At 41.5% G+C, this 24,338-nt stretch overlaps 1 protein-coding gene across 1 annotated transcript; it reads right to left on the minus strand.

Annotated features, from left to right (window-relative positions):
- Positions 1-377: 377 nt before the first annotated feature.
- Positions 378-24,032, minus strand: MFN1 (mitofusin 1). The gene is made up of 17 exons (XM_008944089.1): positions 23,906-24,032; positions 22,956-23,091; positions 19,934-20,096; positions 19,172-19,296; positions 17,773-17,881; positions 14,635-14,742; positions 13,865-14,018; positions 13,668-13,735; positions 9,215-9,336; positions 7,583-7,709; positions 7,196-7,300; positions 6,102-6,204; positions 4,874-5,103; positions 4,244-4,399; positions 3,527-3,723; positions 2,097-2,231; positions 378-1,107 (listed from the first exon to the last, which is right to left on the minus strand). The coding sequence occupies exons 1-17, from the start codon at positions 24,018-24,020 to the stop codon at positions 1,038-1,040; spliced, it is 2,223 nt and encodes a 740-aa protein (XP_008942337.1). The 5' UTR covers positions 24,021-24,032; the 3' UTR covers positions 378-1,037.
- Positions 24,033-24,338: the final 306 nt, after the last annotated feature.

The following is a 24,338-nucleotide window of genomic DNA, read 5'->3' on the forward strand; positions in this document are numbered from 1 at the left end:
TAGAAAAAAGTAGCTGTTAAATGATTGCAGATGGCAACAGCAAAACTTTTTTTTAAAAAAGAGGCTTTGCATTGCTGGAAGTGAGCAAAGGTGAGACTGCAACACATCTGCACTGCCTTAGGTCTCACCTAGCAGGGACCTGGTCTATAGCAGAACCAAGGGAATGCTCAAGGCCAAGCCTGACATCCAGAGCTTCCCCACCCAATGTGCAAAACCCGAGTCAAGAGGATCAGCTCCACACGTGCACCTTTGCCTGGATGCTGGCGAGGTGGCAGTGACACCTGTGGCTCACATGAACCTGGCTTCCTGCTCTCATGGGCAAATGATTTCAGCACCTGACCCACTGCAAGAAACCAAACAAGCTTGCTGAAATAGGCTTGGTTTTGCTGAGTCTAACTCCACCTTGTCTAAATGTGGTAGCCAGAGGGGAAACTAGAGACTACTGCCTTCCAATAGCGAGTGTGCTGCAGTTTACCATCGACTTGTGCTTCCATTTGAAGACAAGGAGCTGCTGCCCAGCACAATTTCACCTGCTTTAAAACAGGTCAGGAATCCTTTCCCCATGCAAGAGTTCACACTTCATTAAACAAAACCACACACACATGAAAAAGCAGCAGCATCCTCCACCCCTGGCTCATTCCTAAACCACTGAAAACAGGAGACTGATCACTGGGATAAGCTCTCTCCCTGCATAAACTCCTGGATGCCAGGAAGTGAGACTTGCCACTGCTAAATACTAATGAAAACCGTTAAGGATTTTGGGTTTTTATTGTCAAACGCCCAAAGAAATATAGTGTTTAAAGGTAATTTTTAACCCCAAATCTGTCAAACAAACAAAGTTCAGAGTACCACTCTGTACCACCGCTCTGCAGCTTGGTTCACCATCAGAATCCCAAGTTTTACAATAATTCACAAGTGTAATCAAAGAAACATTTAAAATACAAATAATTTCATGTGACTCCACAGAGGAGAAGTGTCATCTGTAAAATTTCTGCTTTGTCCTACAAAGGATCACTGGGAAAGTTAGCAATGATGTTTTATTTATTCTTTTGAAGAAAATGTTTTGTAAAGCGATCTAGTTCATTCTCAAGCTGAATGGCTTTATTTCTGTAAAACAAACAAAAGCAATGGATTTACTTCAGTGCAGGAACGTCATCAAGAAGGTAGAAACAACACAGAATCACAGGATAGTTTGAGTTGGAAGGGACCTTGAAAGATCATATACTTCCAACTGCCCTGCCATGGGACACCCATCAGTGTTTAATTTTCTCCTCCTCCGTTCCTGAAGCCAACAGCACCCAGAAAACCCCCAGAGAAGCTCTGGTCAGAGCTCCAGAGGCTGCGAGTGCAGGACCTGACCAGGCGGCAGAAGGCTGCCAGCATCTACCACGTTTCCTCTTCCCCAGCTACATCTGGGACTTGCCTGGTTTTGGCATTTCCTTTCCATGTTCAACCTGGGAGGGGTTGAGCAGCTGCACTAGGGACAGCCAGTGGGGCCCCCCACACAGGCTGCTCTGGGGCACACCATGCCAGGGGTGTGTGCTGTAGGGCCAGACCTTCAGCCCATCCTGGTCTTGAATGCCCCAGGCCAAAAGGTGGCCCACAGCCAGGGCAGGTGAGCAGCAGGGGAAAAGAACATGAAACAAAGCTGAGGCTGCTCCCAGGTCCCTAAACCACCAATTGCTGCAACTTTCTCTTCTGCCAACACCTACTACTGCCCTAAAGAAAACCAATACGCACTGAATGGCACAAGCCAGTACAGCTGCTCTCCCGTTCTCCTTTGGAGTGGACTCCTTGGGAAGGTGCCACCCTAATTTACCTACAGAAGATTAATATTCTTGAGAAAGCCCCCTCTCTCCTACGATCGAGAGACAAAGGTAAAGATGATCTAAGAACGAACACTTTCGGGCTTTGCTCATTCACCTAGGTGGAAGCACTCACTTCTTTTAACTTCAGCAGAGCTGCTGGGTTAACAATGAAGCAAGCTGGTACCGCTGCACACCGTTCTGCACCCACGCCCACCTCAGCTCAGTCAAAAATAACAGCAACCGCTAGTCACGCTGAATCTGCCCCTGGCCAGTCACACCCAGACTCACCTTAGCTGCTTGGAGCTGCTCTGTATGCTCTCCAGCTGGTCTATTTCTTTGGAAAGCCTGGCAATTTCTGTCTCCAGGTTCTTCTGGGTAATATCCACTTGCTGGCAGAGCCGAGCAAATGTTGTGGCCATTTCCCTAGAGGGAGAACAAATTTGTAATCATGGTTTACTGAAGTCCCTGCTTTAAACAAACAAACAAGAAAAAACCAAACCAAACCACAAAAAAACCCCAAAACTTTAAGAAGAAAAAAGAGATAAAAAAATCACACAGCACTGCAGTGTCCAGCAGAGTCTCCAGCTGTTCAGGTATTACAGAATAGCAGAAAGCAGGAGAATTATGTATGTTCTGAATAAAGAAGAGGAATCTTAAACATACAGAATGTCTATGCCAACATCACGTCTGGCAGTTTCTGATGAAGCATCAGCAGCGCGAGTCTGAGATGGGGCCTCTGGTGGTAGCAGGTGCTGGAGCAGCCAAGTGCTGCCCCGTGCAGTGCCCCAGGCCACGCTGAGCACCCTGCTCACTACATGAGCACTCTGTAGGGTGAGCAGTGGCCCAGACTTGCTGAGGCATCTGATCCTACTTCCCTCCTCAGCCATGTGTGGAGTTCCAAGCAAGACTCCTCCTCACACAAAGGAAAATAAGCCCCGTTACCACCCCAGGCCAGCAACCAGGCTCTCCCATAGGAGAGGAGATGTCACCTCTCCTCTCTACTTCACCTCACTGGAGCCTTGGTTTGAGTCCAGCTCTTCTATGTCCTCACAGAGACACACAGCTGCTGGACACGGGGGATGATTCTCTTTCCTCTGCTGAAGCTGAACTTTGTATTAGTAAAGTATTCCCTGGGCTACACAGGAGAGGTGTTCTGCACCCTGGTGGTTAGAGGTCTCATTTAGCACGCTACTTTTCTGAAATAATAATTTAACCAAAACAAACTCTTTCAACAGGAGAATCTGAGGGAGACAATCACTGATACATTACTTCGCAGAGACAGGTAGAAAATTATTTGTGAAAGACACAGAAGTAAAAAAAAGGAACAGTTCAGAAAGGCTCTTCAGTTCCTCTTCTGCAGTGCAAAAGAACCAGGACTGGCTGCTTAGAACTGGCCTGTACCAACCCCTGAGGCAGGACAAATGCTCACCATTATTAAAGTGACTTGGGGCTGATTTGATGCCTACCTAAAAGCAGATCCATTCAGATTAGAACAGAATCAACTCCCATGTCTTAATAGTAAAGTGCTGGACAAGAGTCCACATCTGACAAGTAACTCTTGCACACAGAGAGACACGGACGTGTGTATGGACCTTTAAAACTCCCTCACTGTAAATGCCAAGGGACACTACTGCTACCTTCCCACCAGGCACAGCCAGGCCCCACTCCCAGGACACCCTAGCACCCCTGACACTTTTTAACACCAGTGTGACACTTACTGTTGCACCTGATGGCTGCAATTAGCGCTTGTAAGACTGACAATCATCTGCAGCTTTTCAGTAGCATAGTTGACAAACTGCTGTTTAAAGGCTCTCTCCTTGGCTTTAGTGGTCCAGGTTAGTCTTTCATAAAGATATAACAGCCCGTACATACTTAGGGAGACAGAGATGAGTTTCCAGCCTACTGTTCTCCAAATCTGAAAAAGAGGAGTCTTCATTAGCTTAAGCAAACTGCACCTACAGAATACAAATTAATTCCACCCATTTTTAAAAAAATCATCTTCACGGCCCTTTCAGCAGATTAGTTTAAGAAAAATAGATTACTTCTGTATTACTACTGCAGCCCAGCCCAGCCCAGCTGTGTTCAGAGGAGCTGGCAGCCCAGTGGCACAGAGAACACGCAGAAGCCTTGCTCCTTCTTCACAAAGGAGGAAAGGAAAAGCAAATCTCCCACTAAATCCAAATTGAATGTGGCCCCATCAAATCACCCTTTAATTCAGAAACTGAACGCTGGCATATGGCACAGAGAATATGTCCAACCATGCCCAGAGTAACTAGACTAATTTTCTCCCTATGAAGTGCCTGCAGGTGCCCAGTGGACCACAGACGCTCATCCACCAGCGCTGTAAATCTGTGACACGCTGCCCCCCAGCAGGAGAGACCTGCTCCATCTTTGCCACCACTTCTAGCACAGCCAATGTTGCTAATGCTACTTGCCACTCCGCCAACAACGATGATGCTCATAGAGGTCCGCGATGTCAGGGAAGCTAAACTCATGACCAAAGGAACCATAAAATCATCGTGCGACACGTTCTCGGGAGTTACGGCAGGAAGGCTGGCAGCAGATGGGGTGGCAGCTAAAGGACGAGGGATCTAGAAGAGTGGAATAGGGCAGCCTGAGTAAAAAGCATCAAGGAACTACACAGCAAACTGGTTTTATTTTCATATATTCAGGATCTGATTTACTGAAAGGAAACTCTTCAGCACAGAAATGCGAAGAACGCTCCTGATAAGCTGTGGAGGTTTTGACAGCTCATTGCCCAGCAGGGGACTGGGCTAGAGTAAGAGTCCTACGTACAAATGAAAAGGTTACCCAAGGGATTCAATCCAAAGGAAAACAAAACTCAGGCAGCAGCTGCACAAAGTTTAGGAAAGGGTTTCTGTTTCTTTCAAACCCTGAATATAATCCAATAAAACCAAACCTCACCAAAAATATTTCACACAAAGGGACTAGGGGAAAACAGTGGCAAGCATGTAAATAGTAGAGGCAAATACAGTAAAAATCAACAGACTCTCACTGAGGTAAAACAAGGCACTTAATGTCAGCCTGGTCCCCAAGGCACTCACTTGTATGTTTGGATCTACTAGTCCTGACAGTACTTTCTGAGCTTGTTTAGGACCCAAGAAACGGTTCACAAGGGAAGTCCATCCCAAGGAAAAGTGGAACATGATGTCCTCCTGAAAATCTGCACACAGACTGTGACAGTTTAGGTCATAGCTAAGGTCAAACCTCCTGCATGGAATTAGTAAGTGGAGCTGATTCTGAGCACCAGAAGGCAACAATGGTTTCAGATTTTCTAGAAATAAAACAGAACAGTAAAGATGAGTTAACATTAAAAGCTCTACAGCATATTCACAAATACCACCCTTGCTCTGCTGAGCCACTCTGTGAACTACAAGAACCTAAACTGACAGATTTATTTATTTGTAAAATCAGTGGACATTTTAGCAGTATTCATCATTGCAGACGAGGCAATTCATTGCTCTGATAAAAAACTGGCCATGCAAAGTTAACTCACAGAGAAAGCGTCGCATGAAAAAATGGTCAGATTAATTGAGACACCCCTATCAGTGGTCAAAAGGTAAGGAGGGACTACGGCAAAGTTGGCTCATCCAGCAGCTCTGTGGTGCCATACAGAAAAGGCAAGATTACTGCCTCATGACAGAAGGCTCCACGTAATTCCATGATCCTGCTCCGAGTCTCTTCTTACCGGAAACAGATTGGAAGAGAGATATGGCTAGGCATAAAGTATGGGTAAGTATATAGTTACTACTTACTAAAAAAATAAGAGCGAAAAAATGGAGCGCACAAAGTCTTTGTGGCACTGTCTTGTTTTGTACTAAGAATCTACAGAGACCCAGGGAGAGGATTATACTGCAGAAACATTTTCTAACTATTAGTGTATTTCACAGATCTGTTATGGAAGCCAAAAGTTTAAAAGGGTTTATATAAGGATTAGACAAGTTTCCCAAGGACAGGCCCATTACTATTTGCTTAAGCCATTAACGCAGATGCAGCATTCTGGCTCAGAAGTCCCTAAATCAGGGATGGATCACTGTATTTACCCTGGCTCATTGTTCTCCCCAAGCATCTGCTACTAGTTAATACCAGAGACAGGCTACTAAGCTGACCAAACACTCCTGGCTTGGTCTTGATCTAGGATGGCCTTTCTTTTATCATTTTATAATGTTAAGGTTGTCATGATCAGAAAAATATTTCTTTCAAAGAAAATTCTTTTAAAAGCAAGTTTTCTTAAATTGTCTTCCTCTAACAAAAGTCTTGACGTCATCTTACCAATCATGTCCTGCTGCGACTGATGCATTGACTGATTGACTTCACTGGAGCAACGATCAGCCAGGTTCTTTCCCAAACCATCTTCAATATGTTTGTTCAGTTCCTTAAGTTTTATAAGATTAGATGCTCATCAGTTTCTATTTAGCTGATCGATTACATTACACAGAGCAGAGATACGTTAAACACCAAGCATTGTTATTTACAGCAGAAGAAAATAATGTTACCATGGCAATACCATGCTTTTAACTTGCACGCTGGGACTGAAAACCTAATAAAAACAACACAGGCAAGATTTCTCTAGGATTGGAATCATTGAAAGGCACATGGAAAAGTCTGTATTTTCAATTTTCTCTCACATTTTCATGCTCACCACTACACTACCACGCTGCCCTGGCAAGGCCTTTACTACTGCCCCTTGTGGAAGCCAGTTTCTCTCCTCTGCAGAGAGGGAAGCCGATCCCATCAGCTCCATGGAGGCCTCCTCTGGACATCTGGCAGAGCCAGGACAGCACAGTGTCCTGAGAACACAGGGCTCCCAGCTGACCAACAAGGCTGGGACAGGCAGGAGTCATGGCAGCCAGTCATCAGCAGCAAAGTGTGAGCATACAAGGCAAAGGCAGGGGCATCCTCCTTTAAAATACTAAGTTTTAGGAAGAATTTCTAGACATTTAGTAATAATAATTTTTTTCTTATAAATAATAATTTTTAATAAATTACATGCTGGGTATTTGCAAGCTCACTTTATTTTTGGATCTAGTTAATTTTAGGAGTCACGGAAATTGTTTATGCAAGGTCTTTATTTACTAGAGGCGAAGACTACAAATCACGATGTCAGGTTCAGTAACCACTCTAGCAAGAAGATGGTTGAAACAAAAATTAATTTCTTAAAAAAAAACAAACACAAAAAAAACCAAAGCAGAACGTATTTTCCATCTTTTCCAGTTTTAGGTAAACTGAGATATACATACGTCAGAAAGCAAAACCCCACAATTCTTGAAGTGCTAAATAAAATGCTATGCAAATCCTGAAAATACAGAAGTAGAAACTAAAAGAAAGATAAAGAGCCTGAATTCAAACCATGCAAGAAAACTTACTGCCTTATAGAGCTTCAATACTTGAGGAGATGGGTGAAAATCTGAGTAAAATTCATCAACTAAAACGGAAAGTCGGCAAATCTCGTCAGTCATGGCAGAGGAGACCTGGAAGAATGTGGTAAATACATAAAATGTTTCTACTACCTTCTCCAGCTGGAGTGGAAACAGACCACTGCATTGAATCAGTTATTGCAACCATCATTACCTGACAGTGAGGAAGGACTGCCACTTTGAAGGGGTTTTGTCTTGTTTGTTTTTTAATACTGGAAGAGGAACATACTAGATATTTCAAAGGTACTTCATAAGATGGGTGGGCACCTAAAGGAACTGCCTTACAGAGGAGACAACACTTGCATCAGGGAGATTGTTCACACTGCCTTTACTTACTTTATTTTCTACTTCCTCAGTAACGCGTTTGATTTTTTCTTTAGTATCTTCTGTCAAAATGTTCAGCTGATTTCGAACAAAGTCCAATCTATCCTTCTGATCTTCTCTCTGTTCCATTGAAAGGACTCTAATGTGGCAGAAAGGAAAGGACCATCACCAGCAGGTATTCTCCCAGTAATGAAAGAAGCCCCAAAACCAGGCACGGACCACCCAGCTGATGATGGATGCAGCGTGACCCTGGCTGAGGACAGCAGAGGCACTGCTTCAGAGTGACTGCAGTACGGGCACTGAACTCACAGGGGCACTTAAAGGCTGCACTGACTGAACGTAACTCATATTGCTGGGGTTTGATATATTTACAAAAACAGCATCTCCAGCTGGAATTGTTACCACTGCATGTAATTGCAACTAAATCAGGGTCTTTAATGCTTACTCTGTCTGATTTAAAAATAGGAAAAAAAAAAAAAAAAGGATAAATCCAATCAAACTGTCCTACTGCTGCTCACCAGCACCACTCAACTATTCCTTAACAGTGACATGGGGCTGAAAACCCTGCAAAGCAAAGGGGAGACAGCAGAAACCAATCTGGTCACAAACAACTCTCTTCAGAAGTCCCCAACCTATCATTTCAGTAAAAATTGCTTAAAATCTAAAGCAGTTCTATCTTGAAGGGCCAGCAGAAACACCAGACAGCAATTTAGATTAAGAGGGATCACTACAGAGTTTCTGGCAGGTCAACTGACAGGAAGAAGTAGAATATCAAAATATTTTCAAACATTTCACAGCATGTTTCCATAGGATCTGACAACGTGAGACCAGTTAGTATGTAAACACACAGTCTGTAAAAGCTGACACATTCAGGAAGATGAGTGTGTTTGACAGGCACAGTGGAGTCTGTTGAAACCAAGACTATTAACAGACACAGAAAGGAGATGGATGGAAAGGATTAAATGTGACAGCAAGTTCACCGTGTACAAGACAAACAGGAGGTCGCAACGAAAGCAAGGAAAGAAATACATAGGCAAACCTCAAAGAATATATGACACTACCAGACAGAGAAAACGAGCTGCTATCGTTAGCACTAAATCCTAAAAAAGGATTACGTGAGCAAGAGAGAACAAAGATATTTAAGGATACAATCTGGAAAGGGCCAGAGGCCAAGCCTCTGTTAGCCTGGGTTCTTATCATCCCTTCCAGCGTTCTAACCACTTGCCAATTAAAGTGTCTATGTCTCCATTTATTGTCTCCGTGTTACTGTTAACAAAAAACTTCAGTAAAGCAGGCCCAAACTTCACCTCCAAAATGCTGGATACTGCTAGAAAAAAAATTAAAATTTCAAATATTTTAAAAGTAAGATTTGAAAGCCCACAGACTGCCTTTGTAACTGTAAGTCAGTAACGAAGAGTACCAGAGCAAACCCAGATCCCTACACACAGGTCACAGACCAAGGACAGGACTGAGTGGTGCAAGTGAACAGTGGTAAGCCTGACACACCAGAGAAATTTTCTCTTTCTTACCAAGCAAGGAGAGTGACTTTTAAAGTCCACAACGGCCCAAGAAAATCACCAGCACAGAAACAGGTCCTCAGAGGATCTGGAGACACCAAACCCATCAGCCCTCCAAGCAACCTACCTTTTCTCTGCTGCTGCTACGTTTATGGCGTCCATAATGTCTTTCACAGTGTCTATGATCTGTTTAGCTCTGACAGTGTGCTGCTCAAACTTGGTTTTCACGGCTGACTGCGAGATACACTCCTGCGAGGGGCCCAAGCCACAACACATTACTGCAATTCCATGCCAACACACTGAGGAATTTCACTGCCAGAAAGCACATGCTGCTCATTTTACCATGAAGTTAAACCAATGGGAAATGAAAAAGGAGAAATTATATAGAAATTAAAAGACAACAGAACTGAAATCTCAAGTGAGTCTATAGCAGCAAATGTGTACCTTCTTCTGCTTCATTCACAGTAATGTGCGTAGGTTTTTATTCTGTTCAAATAATAGTGTGAAGAAAAAAAAAAGAAAACTCAAGATGGATACATAAGATAAACCTAGCTCCTCAGAAAATTTTCCGGACTCTCTTTTCAGAATTAAAAGTGTCTAACATGAATCCTGGCAATATTGCCTGGCTTGATTTTTCTTGCAGTATGTATTTTTTAGTTTCAAGAATCAGTTCTGTCAAAAAAATGTGACATGCTCATGTCAATACTGACCATCCAGGACCAAAATACACAATTAGGAATAGGAAACAAGGATTATTTCACAGGATAAAACCCCAGCTGTTAAGTAGTCCATAGAATGTTAGCTTATTTGCAGATTAGCAAAGTGTTGAATGAGTAGAGAATGCTCTGAGGTTACAAGTTCTAATTAGTCTGCAATCTTTAATATTGCTCAGTGTTTCAGAAACTATAGGACACTAAAGAGATATGCAAATGTTCAGTTCGGGCAAAAGCAGGTCAGTTGTGGTAAGCCACAAATTAAGACTGACTTTTTCAGGCAACTGCACATTTTGAGCTACACGGCCGATTAAATGCTGTCAGAATTCAACCCGCACTAAGTCATCACAAAGCAGCAACTTCCATGTTTGAGGGGAAGAAAGCAAGCAGCTAGTTTCCTTATAACAGATCTATGGAGTTTTAAAAGTTGTTCTCAATCTCTGGATGCACCTTTCATAGCACAAACAGGCAGCTTTTGAAAGACTTGCCTATGACCTTGGCATATGCTGTCATAACAAATTTCAGCTATGTAAAAATAATAGATTAAACCAAAATAAACAAAATGGATAAAATGTATCCCCTGTTCCTCGATGAAGCAGATCTAGAAATCAGCAGTGAAAGGCCAGAGTTTCATAAATATCAGCACATTGTAAGAGCTAGACTAGACACAGAGGAAAGTCTTCCCAATGTTAGTATGCAGTAGATAAAAGGATGACAGTCACTCACAACACAATCAGAAATTCCAAGTTAGAGCACTAGGAAAAACACAAAGGTTAATTAAAAGACTGGGAAAGATAAAAGCAGGACAGCAGCAGCTTTGCTGTTAGTCTGTGAATAAGTATTTACTGAAACTAGGAAGAAAGGTACGTTTCAACAGTGTCACCAAAACCAGTTACCTTCCAGCCCACTTCCAGCATAGCAAGACAGCCTTTAAGCACACAGCGTATCACATTCCTGCAGTACTGTACTAATCCAGGCTCTCTTACTCACTCCAGTTTACAGCCAGAATTACTATTCCACCCTGACTCCCCCCTCCACTCCTCCCCACACTGCTCCTGTTACCAGTTTTGTGAACAAACTTGGGAAATGCTACAGCCTGAGGCAGAGTGGGGTTTGGGTTTCTGTGCAACACCCATCAGGAGTACTGCACAGACAGCACTGTGCGTGCACCTCTTTGCTGTTTCAGTAAGGTGCTTCTGTCTGTCTCATTGTAAAATTTCAGAAGCAAGATCCATGGAATACTTTCTGTTATTGGACAATATAAAAATTCAGAACTGATCCACCAATTCAACCCTTTCCTTTAAGGCCGTCTATCTTTTTTGCTTTGTTGTAATAAGGTAAAGTACAGAGTAACATCACTTTGTAAAGCTATTACGTGAATCTCAAAATTTTAATTTCACCACTGCTCACAAGCATTTCTAGAAATGCCTGGAACAGTTCTTCTTGTAGCAATTTTAAACATTTAACCACCCTGTGCTTTGCAGAAAAACTTGTTTTCAGAATGCCTTTTGCCCTCACACACAAGTCTACATAAATGGAGTTATAAACCTTTCAAAAATGGTCCAGATTTCTTCCTATATCACAGCTAGCACTGATGGGTTGTTTCTAGATATTTATTTATTTATTTCAAATATTCTAGCTATACTGAGGTCCTATCAGTCCTGGGATGAACAGGTTTTCCTCTCAGGGAACTGATACTAGAACCAGGAAAGTGGAAGTACTGGAGAAGTAAAACTTCCTCTTCTCGGCCCACACAGAAAAGAGGAAGAAGCTGCCCAATTTTAGTGAGGACAAAAGCAAGGTGAGAGAATCCAGAAGGAGCAAAACCAGCAGACAGAGCCAGTGGAAACAAGGAACATGTGGATGGGTTTATAAATGAAATTATGCGATACCTTGGAGGTGTGAACTGGACAAAAGAGCAGGGCACCTGAGCAGGGACCAGGAGTTGAAGGCAAGACAGACAGACTGAGGCAGGGAAGGGGCTGATGATGACAGACAGAAGCATCTTTGCCCTCATCCCTTACTGAGCTCAAGTGACAGTAATTTGACTATTAGGTCTGAAGATTTCAGACCTAGTGAGCCATTTAAGTGTCAGCCTTGCTTTAAAAGGAAATAAAATGCTGTCGTAACTTCAGAAATTGCACACAAAACCTGAATTTGTGACAGAGGCTGCAACATCAGAAACTCAGAATTGCTTCAGCAACCTTAATTTAGCACATGTTATTATGCTCTTCAAGTGGTGGGATCACACCCCTACTCAAAGCCATTCATTAGGGTTTCAGGATGAAGCATGGCTGAGCAGGGAGAAACACTCCAGAATCCAACCTCACTGTTGAACTCAGGTGTGCAACAAATGAAACAGATAAAGTGGAAGAAGAAGAAAAAGTTGTTTTAAGGCCATTCAGTGCTGTCACAGAATTGGTTTTTGTCCTTGCCTCTACCAAAGAAACTCATCATGGTTGTGACCTTGTGATGGATGCTTCCCATTTGGGTGGCTAGCATGAGACTGTGACATCAGATTTATAGATGTGCTGAGCACTTAAAGCAGCACATCACTTAATAAGTCATACATCCATCTTAATCTTGAAATACCCTAAGTGATGAGTGCTGAACCATAATTGTAAGATTTTGTCAAAAAAGCTTTGGGTACAGTCTATGGCAAAATATGTTGACGAACGATCACTGATTTAGAAACTTAATTGCCACTTTTCCTACTGGTTGAAAGTTGGTTACTGTAGTTCTAAGGACAAAAATTACAAACAAGAACACATGTTTGGCTACAGCTAGTGACACAAGCAAGAGATTTCATGCCTCATGGACTCAGGCCCTGTCAGAATTCTGAGCCAACCATTTCAGTAACTAAGTCATCTATCGTAAGACTGCGGATAAGGATTAAATCTAAACTTTAGTCTTGACATTTTCTTGCATTGTCAAGACTGAATAAAGCTGTTACTATTACCTTTATGATGTGCACTTTAAATTGGTTTTGCTAAGGTCAAATAGGCTTGTTGCAAGGAGAGAAGGAATACCTTTCAGAGGCAGTTTGATTTTTTTAAAACACACCAAACAAGGAATTACTGGCTGAAGCGTGCCAAGGGCAGCCTTGAGCACTTGCTGCATACAAACTCCAGTCATAGTGTTGAGGCTGAGGTTCGATGAAGTATGTCAGCACATACCACACAACACAATCAAGGCATATCCAAAATGCCTCCTTAAGATATCCAAGAATGGCTTTAATTAGTTTTCAAATTCAGCAAGACAAATGGATCCTATCACAAAGAAATTACTCAACTGTCTAGCCATGACTAGAACATGAAGAAACTGTAAACTCCAACTATGAATGTAAGGAAACTGAGGGTGAAGGACAGGTTCTGTACATCCACAAGGATGCAAAAATATTGTTAGTGTTCAGAGCATTAGAGATAAAAGGTAGATATGGTGATAATTTCAAAACTCTGGCTTTAAAAATGCAAGTAAATATTTAGATTTTACATTGCTGAAACAGAATTTGTGACTATTTGTGCCCTGAATTACAATAATTAATTACAAAGCTAATTTAAGAACAAAACAAGGCTTCCTATACAGCAAACATTTCACTACAGAAAGACTATGTTTGCTATATCAGCTCAGAGTCCAGTTTTAGACCTCTCCCTGACTGAATAGCATTTCTTTTTCCAATAACTACCTCAATTCAAGGTGAGAACAGATGAGCAGAGCCCACAGACACAGCAAAGCTGTCACAGTTGGGAGTATCTTACACTCCCCCACCCATTAACATGGGTAATGTTCAGTAAAATTAAGCTAAGCACAAGCAAAAGCTCTGTTTGCATTAAAGACCAGGCAGTCTAGAAACCCCATCATAGATACCTCAAATATCTGCTCAAAATGCTGAAATTCCTGCAACCTTGTTTGAAATCCTTCAGCAAGCGCTCCACCTGCGAAACACAACAGGCCATAAGGCAGAGAGAAAGATCTCACAGCAGTGACTCTAGCTTAAATATTTTTGTTTCTCGGGTTTTATGGTATTTTTCTCTATTTGAGGAAAAGCAAGAGATCCTACACACCACCCTCTGGCATTCCTTGAGCCTTCTGCCTCCTGGCACTCAGAACTTCTTTTGCTGAAACAAAAAAGATACGATTCCTTGCTTCTACAGCATCAATCACTTTGAGCTCATCAACCAGAAAAGTCAGGCAGCGCTCCATGTGCTGCCGACGCACCTGAGGAAGAGGCAAAAAGCTCATGAGAAAAATGCAAAAATTGAGCCACCATCAAATCAGAAAATCAGAGTTGGGGAGAGATGCTAACAACCCCCTTAGACAGCAGACATCTTTTAACCCCAGTGACAGAGCAGCTGCTTTCAACCACTTAAACAGCCCTGGAAGAAGTAATATTTTATTCCACAACTGTCTCTGTTTAGGTAAGCTACTTGCTGTTGGAAAGCTCTGAAGAGCACACCAGAACTGTTACCATCTAACACTGAACTCTGCAGCTGCTCTAGGTAAGTATACATGTATAATCTGTACCCTCAGGCTGTACTACCTTTGCAGAAATAAAAGGTAAAACAAAGGAGGTTTAAAACAAGCTGAACTGTGGAGGGAAAAAAGTTCTAAAGACGTTTCTGATTGTATTACCTGCTGGCAGATATCATAGTTTGAACTGCAGGTTGCTTTTTGCTCTGAACCAAATAACTTCTGCTTTTATTAGTAAGGCAAAGCTGGTGGCTTCATATTAATAACCCTACTACCTATACATGTGGAGATCCTTCCCTTATACGTACATTTATATTTATTTTTTAAAAAAATCAACCCAAATAAGAGCCAACAAATCACTCACATCTTCCATATACTCTGGTTCTGACGCAGAGGCATCCCATCTATTATTCAAGATGAAGATGTTTGGCTTGGAAAGTCGTTCATTCACTTTATGGAAAAAGTGTTTCTCCTACAAATTAAAGCACAGACAGAAAACTCCCCAGACATCGAAATGAGAGTCACACATTACTCTGCAACAGATTATGAAGTTAATCCAGCTTTTAAAAAGTTTATTAAAAATAATTCATCAGCATTAAAACCCACAGATATCCAACACCAAAAAAGGTTTACGATAAGCCAAAAGCCACCAAATGTCCTAAAGTCTACGTAAATGCTAGAAGTCAAATGTACTGCAAGCTTCTCTAAAAACAGGTACAAGTAAAACTGCAAATTTCCAAAGTTTAGAAAACACTGGAAAATAAAGTCTACTTTTCTACAAATCTACCGTGTCATTCACTGCATTTTCTTTTTCCTTCTTCTTTCACTCTTATTATCACAAAAATTCATCTCCTTTGATACTTCTAGCCCTCTACTACATTTGCTTGCAATTGTATGATGCTCAAAATATCGTTGGGGAAGACAGGAAACAAAAAAGAGGACACAAGACATAACTGTATCTGCTCATTTTGGTTTTTAAATAAGACACCTGGCTACTAACACCTAACACTTCCTATATGAAGGTGTATGTTTTGAATCACAGGAAAAAAGTCAGTGCTGAATGTTTTAATTTTATAAAGAAGACATGCATGTGGCTGAACATGTATTTAGAGTCCCTCACCCATACCTAGCACCCATAATTGCTGTTTAAACATGATGGAACGAACCCCCACTCAGCACAGTGAAACAGAAGGGGTCTCTGTGCTGCCATAGGCTTTTTGATTCTGTGGCAGGACTTCACCACGTGCTCTGGACATAACACTGGAGATACATTCATTTCCATCAGTCAGGGAGTGAGCACGTGGAAACAAGATTATTGCTACAGAAATAAGAACTTTGTCTGATGAGAATTTATCAAGGAATATTAGAAAAATCATGAAATGTGTGGTTGTGTAGCAGCTGCCAAGTATTCTCAAACCTGTTATGGCGAGAGGTAAAAATAATGCCTAAGGAGGATAAGAACACAGTTACCATATGCTTCACCTGAAGGGTAAACTTGTGTACATGAAGAAAAAAAATATCATTTGCCACAATGCAATGCAAAAATGCTTTAGAGCAGTTCCATAATTGTTAGAGGCAACTTCATTTGTTGTTTCATTCTACCAGGCTGAAAAAATTAAAAAGGACAAAGAGTAAAAGAGCTGTTTACTGAGCCAAAGCCTCAGTCACAACTAAGATCTGCTTCCCTTCCCTCCCATACACACCCTGGACACTGGTGATTTCCAGATCTAGTAATTACACGGTGTTCAGCGAGGATCTATAGACATGGCAACCAAAACACCTCAGCAAGACTTTAATGGTTGGAACAAATGGCAAGACTAACCTATTTCTATTTAGCAGCTTTCAGCCATGCCCAAGAAGGAAGAAAGACTGGCCAAAAATCACATTAAAAAGCAGAGTAGCACTTCTGTCACTGGGTGTCTAGGACCAGACAAATAGAAAACTAGCAGAAACTTCTGGCAGATGCCCAGCTATTTGCCTTTCCTGCATATTTATCTCAGTCAGACTGGTTTTAATAGTTCATTTTCCTGAGCAAATGCAAGAACCAAATCAAATATGGACTGTTACTTCATTACATCAAAGTGAAACCTGGCACACAGCTCCCTATTATTTCTGTGTTTCTATACAGTAATGAGATGTTTGCTGAAACAAAATCTTTTTTTTCCCCCCTTCCTCCTTTTTTTTTTTTTTTTTTTAAATTAAAAAAGCCCCAACAAACCAACTATGGTATACACACAATGTAAATAACTTCTAGACTCCTATATACTAAACGCCAGAGTGTCCCTTGTGAGATAACAGAGAAGATAAACCCATAGTTGTTCCAAATCCTCTCTCTTCCTTGAATGTTGTCAGAATTTTCTTTTTTCCCCCCCTTTTAAATCACATTTCTCTTCTATTTGAGACTTTGTGGATTCAGCTCAGAAAATGGAATGTAATGGTTTTAAATTCATTTTATGTTCTTTTCAGATTTCTGCCAAACCATTCTAATTTGCTAGACTGCAAGGAAATACTGTATTTGTACATTCAGTTTGTTCTACTAAAAATTGCCTCAATGATAAGGAAGTTCAGACACTTCATGTCAGAACGATGCTCAGAACAATTAGAACATTTTATTTGTTCACAGCAGGTTTAATAGAAGTCTTCAAGAGACTTCTCTGTAGCTTTAGACTACATTCTTGCAGTCACACTTCCAATAACTTAGAAACCTTATATTGTCTGCACTCACAATATTTATTTCAGTCAAAACTGGAGATCACTAGAAAATTAAAGCAAACTTCTGGTCCTGTACTTTGAATATCACAACAGTTCCTTTGGGCACCTTGCATGCTCTCCTTTGACATGCCATACAACATTTGGGCTGCAAGGTATACGGAAGTCTTCTCTCTCTTCAAACAAGGATTTATAGAATAAAGGTGTTAAAACATCTTCAGCTCTCCGTGTTGCACAGAGCCATGCAACATGAATGCTTATTGTGAGCATCTTCTTCAGAAGAAACTCAGTCCCAATGAGGGGAACCTGTAGCACTTGCCCTCAACACAAGGTGTATCAAGGGAATTCACACTCTTGAGACAAGAAGACATAAGAAACAAGACAGAAGAAATTCAATCTCCTTCACCTACTTTGTTTATTTCACTCAACTTCTGGATATGAAATACTCCATAAGTTATTTACTTCGTAATACAATTGCCTTCAGCTGACAAATTCTGACAAACTGTAAAGCAAGACAAGACTGGATCATGTATTTATCCAAAAAGAAACTAAGATAGAAAGGACAAATGGGATGCTCAAGTCAAGAGTAAATAAAGCTGGTAAGATACTGGGTTCTCCTTTCCCTAGTGAGGGATATACACCGTTCCTTGCCTCCTACCCCCAGATCCTATTCGCAAGATCTAAATCCAAGGATTCATGGGAGCTTCAGTGAAGATCTAAGAGAAGCTATTTCAGTTACACAATTGCTGAATATTTAAGCTAAGAAGTAATGTAAACTCATTGCACGTCATACCGTGTTCATGAGAGTTGATTCAGAATTGGCCACCAGGACAAACACGTCAGCATCTAAGCAGAATTTGTCAATCCAGCTGTCCAGTTCTGTAGTGACATCTGTGCCAGGGCTGTTGAGAATAAAACCCCCAAACTCATATTTACATGGTGAAAGAGCATTTGATATTTATAAACTGATAAAAATAGAGTGGGATTGAATAAGGGTGTTGTAAGAAGATGCAAAGATATCTTTAGGCTGATGCCTACCTCAAGCTTAAGGCAAACATAGCAAAAGCCAATTACCATGTAGCGTTTATCAGTCACTCACTCATTGGGGCATCTGCTTATTCCAAAATGCAACTTCTGATGAATAAGTGCACAGACCATAATTGCCAGGAAAAGTGACAGGCAGCCCGTCAGCCCCACAGGATGGTCCCCCACCTGTATCCCACGTTTTAGATTTAAATTAAAAAGGACAGCTGTTCATAAAGTATTTTTTCCATTAATAAAGGTCTACTTCAAACCGATACACTGTGAAAGCTGTGCATAGATTTAGTAAGAAACTAAAATGCAGTTAAAACTTTAGTGCTGGCAGTTTTAAAAAAGTGGAATATGAGCATTAGGTCACGTCCGTAATACCTCAGTGACTGCTGGTTCAAGTTTTCTCTATTTAGCAGTAAAAAGATTATTTTCTCCCTCCAAGTACCTGTTCTTTCAGAATCCAGGCTGTTTTCTTTTCTCTTTACCTTCAGTAACCGAGCCTGTGCTGACCAAACCATGCCTCACACCTATCCATGCAAGGCTCCCTTCTGGGCTTCCAGCACAGCTGTGCTACACACGTGTCCCCGAGGAAACAGCACAACTGCCTCAGCAGTTGTCAAAGCAACAGCTTTCAGTACAGAAGCTGCAGAAAATGCCAGCCCAACCCACAAGCACATGCAGCCAACACAGTCACAACCCTGTTTTGAGGTCACCTGTTACTTTGATATGCAGGCACTGCAAGGCTTATCAGAAGCTTTTAGAATGAAATCCAGATTGCTAACACTTCACATGATTGGTCTGAAGTGTTCAAAGACAGGATACAGGCAAAAGGCTGTTGCTGCAACAACCCTATTCCCACTTCCATCCTGTTGGTTTTAAAGGTGGAAGTATCCTCAGCCAAAAGCTAGTCAGTCCTTTATTCAGCTCAATCACAAGGCACTGGTCTGGTCCAACTGTTCCACAGCCAGAATCAGTGGGGTAATGACAGGCAACAGTATATACAAGGGAACAAACTCTCTACTCTCAAAAAAAACAAAAAGCCTTTCAATAATTTTGCAACTGAACAACTAAGACACAATCCATCAGTAAACCAGGCTCTCTCCTAAATGTTATAATGACTAATTTATTTAAGAAAACATTTACTAAAACAGAAAACATACCTGTCCACTAAAACCAAATCATCTCGCAGCAGGGCACATTTTGACTTTGGCCAAAAGACATGGACCAGACACCCAGCTTTCAAATCTTTATCCATGTGAAGTGCATGAGCAAGCTGATTGACAGTCTACAAAGAGAAGACAAACATGAATATGCACCACAACCAAGTCTGTAAACCAGTCTAATTCAGTTGTTAGGCACACCTGGACTGGATCTATCTGGAACAGAATAATAGAGTTCATAGTTCCTTCTGGTGAACATTTGCTATTTTTTGGTGGGTTTGTTTAGGCTTTTAGGGCTTACCAGTATCTGAAGAACAATTTGTGCCCTGAAACTCAGGAGTTTCTTTCCTCTACAGTGCTAAGAGGGTGTGACTGTGAGTGTCATCATGAACAGGCCTCAGAAGTTTAACATGTCAACATGAACAGTCAAAATAAGCTAAGCATTATATGGCCAAATGGGAGGCACATTCCAAATCCTTAACAAGTAACAGAACTATCAGTCCTATAAAACCAAATCACTCAGTATATGCTACATTACAATGAGACACACATTAGTTGTTTCCCTGAAATATCCAAGAAAAACTGCAAAGCAGATCACTTTAGTTTGTTATTTCAGCCTAAATAAGGCCTTGAATGTAGAAAGAGTTAGCCTTAGACTTGTTAGACCTGAAACTGTTGTTCAAAGACAGATCTTTTGAGAAATAGTTACTCTGAAAAGTAGTGTTCATCTTTCAAAAAAAAAAAAAAAAAAAAAAAAAGTACCTTGACACTCTTCTTTTCATCTGATCCTTCTGTCATAAGATAAGCCTTATCTCCATCCGTCCCTTCCACGCTGAGAAAGCAGTTAGTTGTATGGCCAATCCCACTGGGAAGCACCTTATCCCACAGCATGGCATTAATGACCGAACTCTTCCCGCTGCTCGTTCTAGAGGGACAGAAACCAAGAGCACCCTGAGGGCAGTTCAGCAGCACTACACGTACCTCTGGAGCTGAATGTGCCCCCATCCCATTGCACCAGACCCACGCACTGCAAACTGGTTTGGGGGACAGGGCTTCCAGCCAGTCCAATATAGCTTGCCAGAAAAGAATAGGGAGTGCAGGGAAAGTTCATCTGAACAGCAATTCCAAAAGTCTTTCTTGGTACCAACATTACCTAGCCAACCAAGAGAACCAATTTTCATTCACTTAGCATACACTGGCTCGACAAGCCCAACCTGTACTGGCAACTGTGTGTTTTGTCTGGTATACCTCAATCTGCACAAGCATTTTGTAAAATACGGGCTCAACCTCACTATACCAGAAAAAAAAAAACATAAAAAGCTGCCTTAGACCAACTTAAAGCAATGACTAAATCACAGGAGGCTGTCCCACATGGGGGCAGGCACCCTGTCCTCTTCTCTGTGGCAGCCCCAGTAGTCCTGGATAAAAGAACGGATTGAAAATACATGTAACGTTTTGGACAGAATTATGTTCTGGTCAGACAATTCCACATTCCCTCTCACAGAAAAGCTGAAGAAATTACAGTAATGCTGAAGGATGACACCAGGAGAATGCTGCATGACAGGGACACTGAAAGCCTACCCTCAGTGGTGGCAATCAACAGTGACTCTCTAAAATACCAATGAAATTATCACCTCAACAACTTCACCTGGTTTTAGAGAAATATCTGACCTTTACCAGTCAGAAAGGAACTGCTGCTCCTGACAGAGTCAGGAGGCACAAAAAGAGTATGATGGTCCTACTGCCTTCAGCTATGTTTCAAAGCATTGCTGTCTGAGAATTCTCATCATAGCCAGCAGTGACAACTCAAAACAATTCAATGGCTAATTATCTCAACTGAATGAAGATTCCTATAGTAATATGTGAAACAATGCGAAAATCCCTCAAATTTAGTACCTACGCATAATCCTTATAAAGCAAATGTTGTCTTTAAGAATGGAACTTAATCTTGTTCTTATTAGGCAGAGTTAGCTAAATTAACCCAAACCTGTTGATTAAAAAGAACCAGTCATCGTTCAAGATTCTGTAAGAACCTGAAGTTCTCAACAATGTCCTACTTCACACTAACCTTCTACCCCTCACCCATAAATGTTTAACTATTACACAACAGTATGAAGTTACAGAGACTATAATTCATTTTTGAGATGCTACTTCTAGAAAAAGTTCAGTGCTTACTGTGCAACAGTTTCCAAACTTATTCACAATGTCCGATGGAGAGTTTAAGTCTCTTTTTCCTGCTCTAAACTTCTGCCCTTTGCAAAACCAACTTTTATCACACATTGCGCAGCTTGTAAATGTACTCAGCTTTTAATCTGGTGAAATATCAAGGCTGAGACAGAACCAATTTCTTTATCCTAGATCCTTCTATCGCTTTTTTTAAAATAGCTGAACTGTTTTTAGCAGTGAGGGAAGATCACTGTTGTACATGTTTTTTCCATACTATTAGAGAATTTTTAGAACTGCAACATTAAGATGAACTCTAGAAAGAAAATGTAACCACATGCTTCAATTTAAATACAGAAAAATCAATCTTCCTGAAGCAAAATGAACTAACAGGCCCGAGACCAACCAGACATTTGAAAATACTGCAATTGTACTGGTCTTTTACAAGAACTTTACTATTTTCTATCTGACTTCACATTCAATAAGGCAGATTTACATCATCTTTCTAGACCCTTTGAATTTTATAGCAACAGAATGGCACAGTGTTTGGAATGCAGACATTTATTGCAAGTGTTTAAGACCTAACCAAAATTTTTCACTGAAAGTTTAAAGGCTTCTCCACTAAGATCAGACTGGAAGGTAAAACATTATACATACAAGCAAAGAGACAAAACTCAAGTGCTCTAGGTCTATACACCTGACAGCATCTCTTTAGAATACCTCTCATACAGTAACATTTTTCAGGTGCAATAAACACCTTTCTTTTTGACTCCTTTTTTTCCTGCAACAAAAATAAAAAAATATAGCTGAAATGATCCTAAGCTGACCAAAGTTAAAAGTTTTCTAATGCTGAAAATAGATTTTTTTTTTTTAGAACAGAAGTGAATTTCTATCACTCTTAACTTTGGAAATGCTATCTAAATACGCAAAAGGTTTGACAGTTTCGCTTTGTAGTAATACCACCGACTGTGAGCTAGAACTCTTCCTAGTTAGTGATCTGGGAAAGTAAAAATTCCTAGCTTCATTCAGATTCTTCTGTAAGGCATACAGTGCATTGCTACTGTTATCCCTTAGAATCATCCCATGTATCTATCTGTCAGACTACTACAACAACCAGCAATGCAACTGACTCTTTTGCTCTTCAGCTGCTTAAATACAGAAACATAAACAGATCAAAGTTTAGTTTCCCAGTGCTTAAGGTCAAACACAAACAAAAGTTCTCAACCCTAACAGCCCAGTAAAACGAAGATACCAGAGAAACAAAGCCACCACTTCAAGAAAAGCCGTTCTGGAGAAGATGATGACAAACTCAGACCTTCCCCAAGTAAAAAACGTATCTATGCAGGATGATGATTCTACAAAGTTTATCAATGAAACAGACGTAACAAGTCACAGATAATTAATCTACAGTTATGACACAAGATGGCATCAAAGAAACATCCAACACCAATTAAATAAAGCAACAGAGAACATGGTTTTATTTGTTATATTTCAAGCAATGATTCTAAGATGAAGCACTAATCCCAGCGTACTCAAATTAGAAATACGGACACTAAGCTCTGCAAGAGAAAAGAAAACAACAAAAAAGATCAAATTAAATTCTGGTAATTCCATTCATTACCTGCCAAAAAACGCCACTTTCATGTGTCTCCGTGCAAGCACCTCACCGATGACTGCTAACTTATTTTTATATGCCTGAATTTTTGCTAGTTCATCTTCTGTCGCTACATGTTCAAGCTCTGGGTTCCTGTATGTTGCTACATGAAGAAAAAGAATAACATGAAAGCAATCACATATGGAGTCCATGCTCCAGGATGCATAAGGTACATTATCAGTACTTCACATGCCACAGAAATCTGTATAAATTTTAATTATACAGCGGTAATAAAACAAAATAAAAAAAACCTCACTGCCGACACTGATATTAGCCCTCCTCATTTGACAGCTCCACCACAGTCGCTTGTGAAATGATGCCACAAATCACTGCAGATGAGTACCAGTCTACTTGCGGGGTTCAATAACCCTGTGCACACAGCCTGCTGTGCTCACCTGTCCCCTTAGCAAAGGGGAGCCGGGACCTCTCTGGGATACCCTAGCTAGCCTGGGCTCTCTTCTCCCTGGGGTAATCACTGGGGTGATGAGCAACCAAGTTCATGTGGCGACACACGCCTCCATACCACTAAAACTTCTGAGGGTGTTACCAGTGGTTCTTCGTGTTACACCGTGTGGAGCTACCCTCCTACTGAATAATGGGAGAACCTGTTTTTCTTTTCCTCTATGCAAAAGAAACTGAAAAATGATAATAAACACTGGAGCAGTTGTCACCCTCATGGAAAGGGGGCCAGGCTACCAGCCCAAGGGATGGAATCAGCTTTCCATATACACAACCATCCTCAACATTCCTGTTGGCCTAAGTTGAAAAAAAACAACGTCAAATGATAAATACGACTGTCTGTGAAGGTGCATGCTCACACAGACAGCACGCTGACAGGTCTCACAACGGGCACTGCGCTCCTGTAAAGCTCCCTCAAAGCAACAGACAAGGCCCTTGTGTTTAAGATGAAAGCTCACCTTCCACAAAAGTTGCTCCCTCGGTGACATAGTCCAGCAGCTGGTCGAAGATGGCTGTGATGGTCTTTTTAGCCAGCACGAAATGCTTCAGTGGAGAGACGGTAGCTTCTGCCATTATGCAACTGCAAGGAAAGTTACATAAAAGTGACCAAACTGCGCGGTAGGCCCCTGTGGGTGAGCAGACCCAGGCTGCTCACCCAGTCCCTGGGCACGAGCAAAGGAGAGCACCCAGCGCCGAGCCCCAGCGAACGCCCGGGCGCTCAGCGCAGTCCGTTATCGCCCTGCCGAGCGCCGCGCTCCCCTCACCACACGCGCCGACAGCGGCTCACGAGGCTCGAGGACAGGTTTTAACCGATTCGGTTCCGTTTGTCCTGGAAACACGAGACCTCCCCCTCCCCACCCGCGGCTTCCCACTGCCCGCAGGTCGGTGCCG

This window comes from Merops nubicus, unplaced genomic scaffold, assembly GCF_000691845.1.
Source record: "Merops nubicus isolate BGI_N331 unplaced genomic scaffold, ASM69184v1 scaffold35407, whole genome shotgun sequence".
Lineage (NCBI taxonomy): Eukaryota > Metazoa > Chordata > Aves > Coraciiformes > Meropidae > Merops > Merops nubicus.

Excerpts from the sequence above, each read along its gene's own strand:
- MFN1 (XM_008944089.1), bottom strand. The coding sequence starts at position 24,020 with ATGGCAGAAGCTACCGTCTCTCCACTGAAGCATTTCGTGCTGGCTAAA. Across the intron at positions 23,092-23,905 it reads GGGAGCAACTTTTGTGGAAG|CAACATACAGGAACCCAGAG; the intron begins GTGAGCTTTCAT and ends TTCTTCATGTAG. Across the intron at positions 5,104-6,101 it reads GTCGCAGCAGGACATGATTG|AAAATCTGAAACCATTGTTG; the intron begins GTAAGATGACGT and ends TTTTATTTCTAG.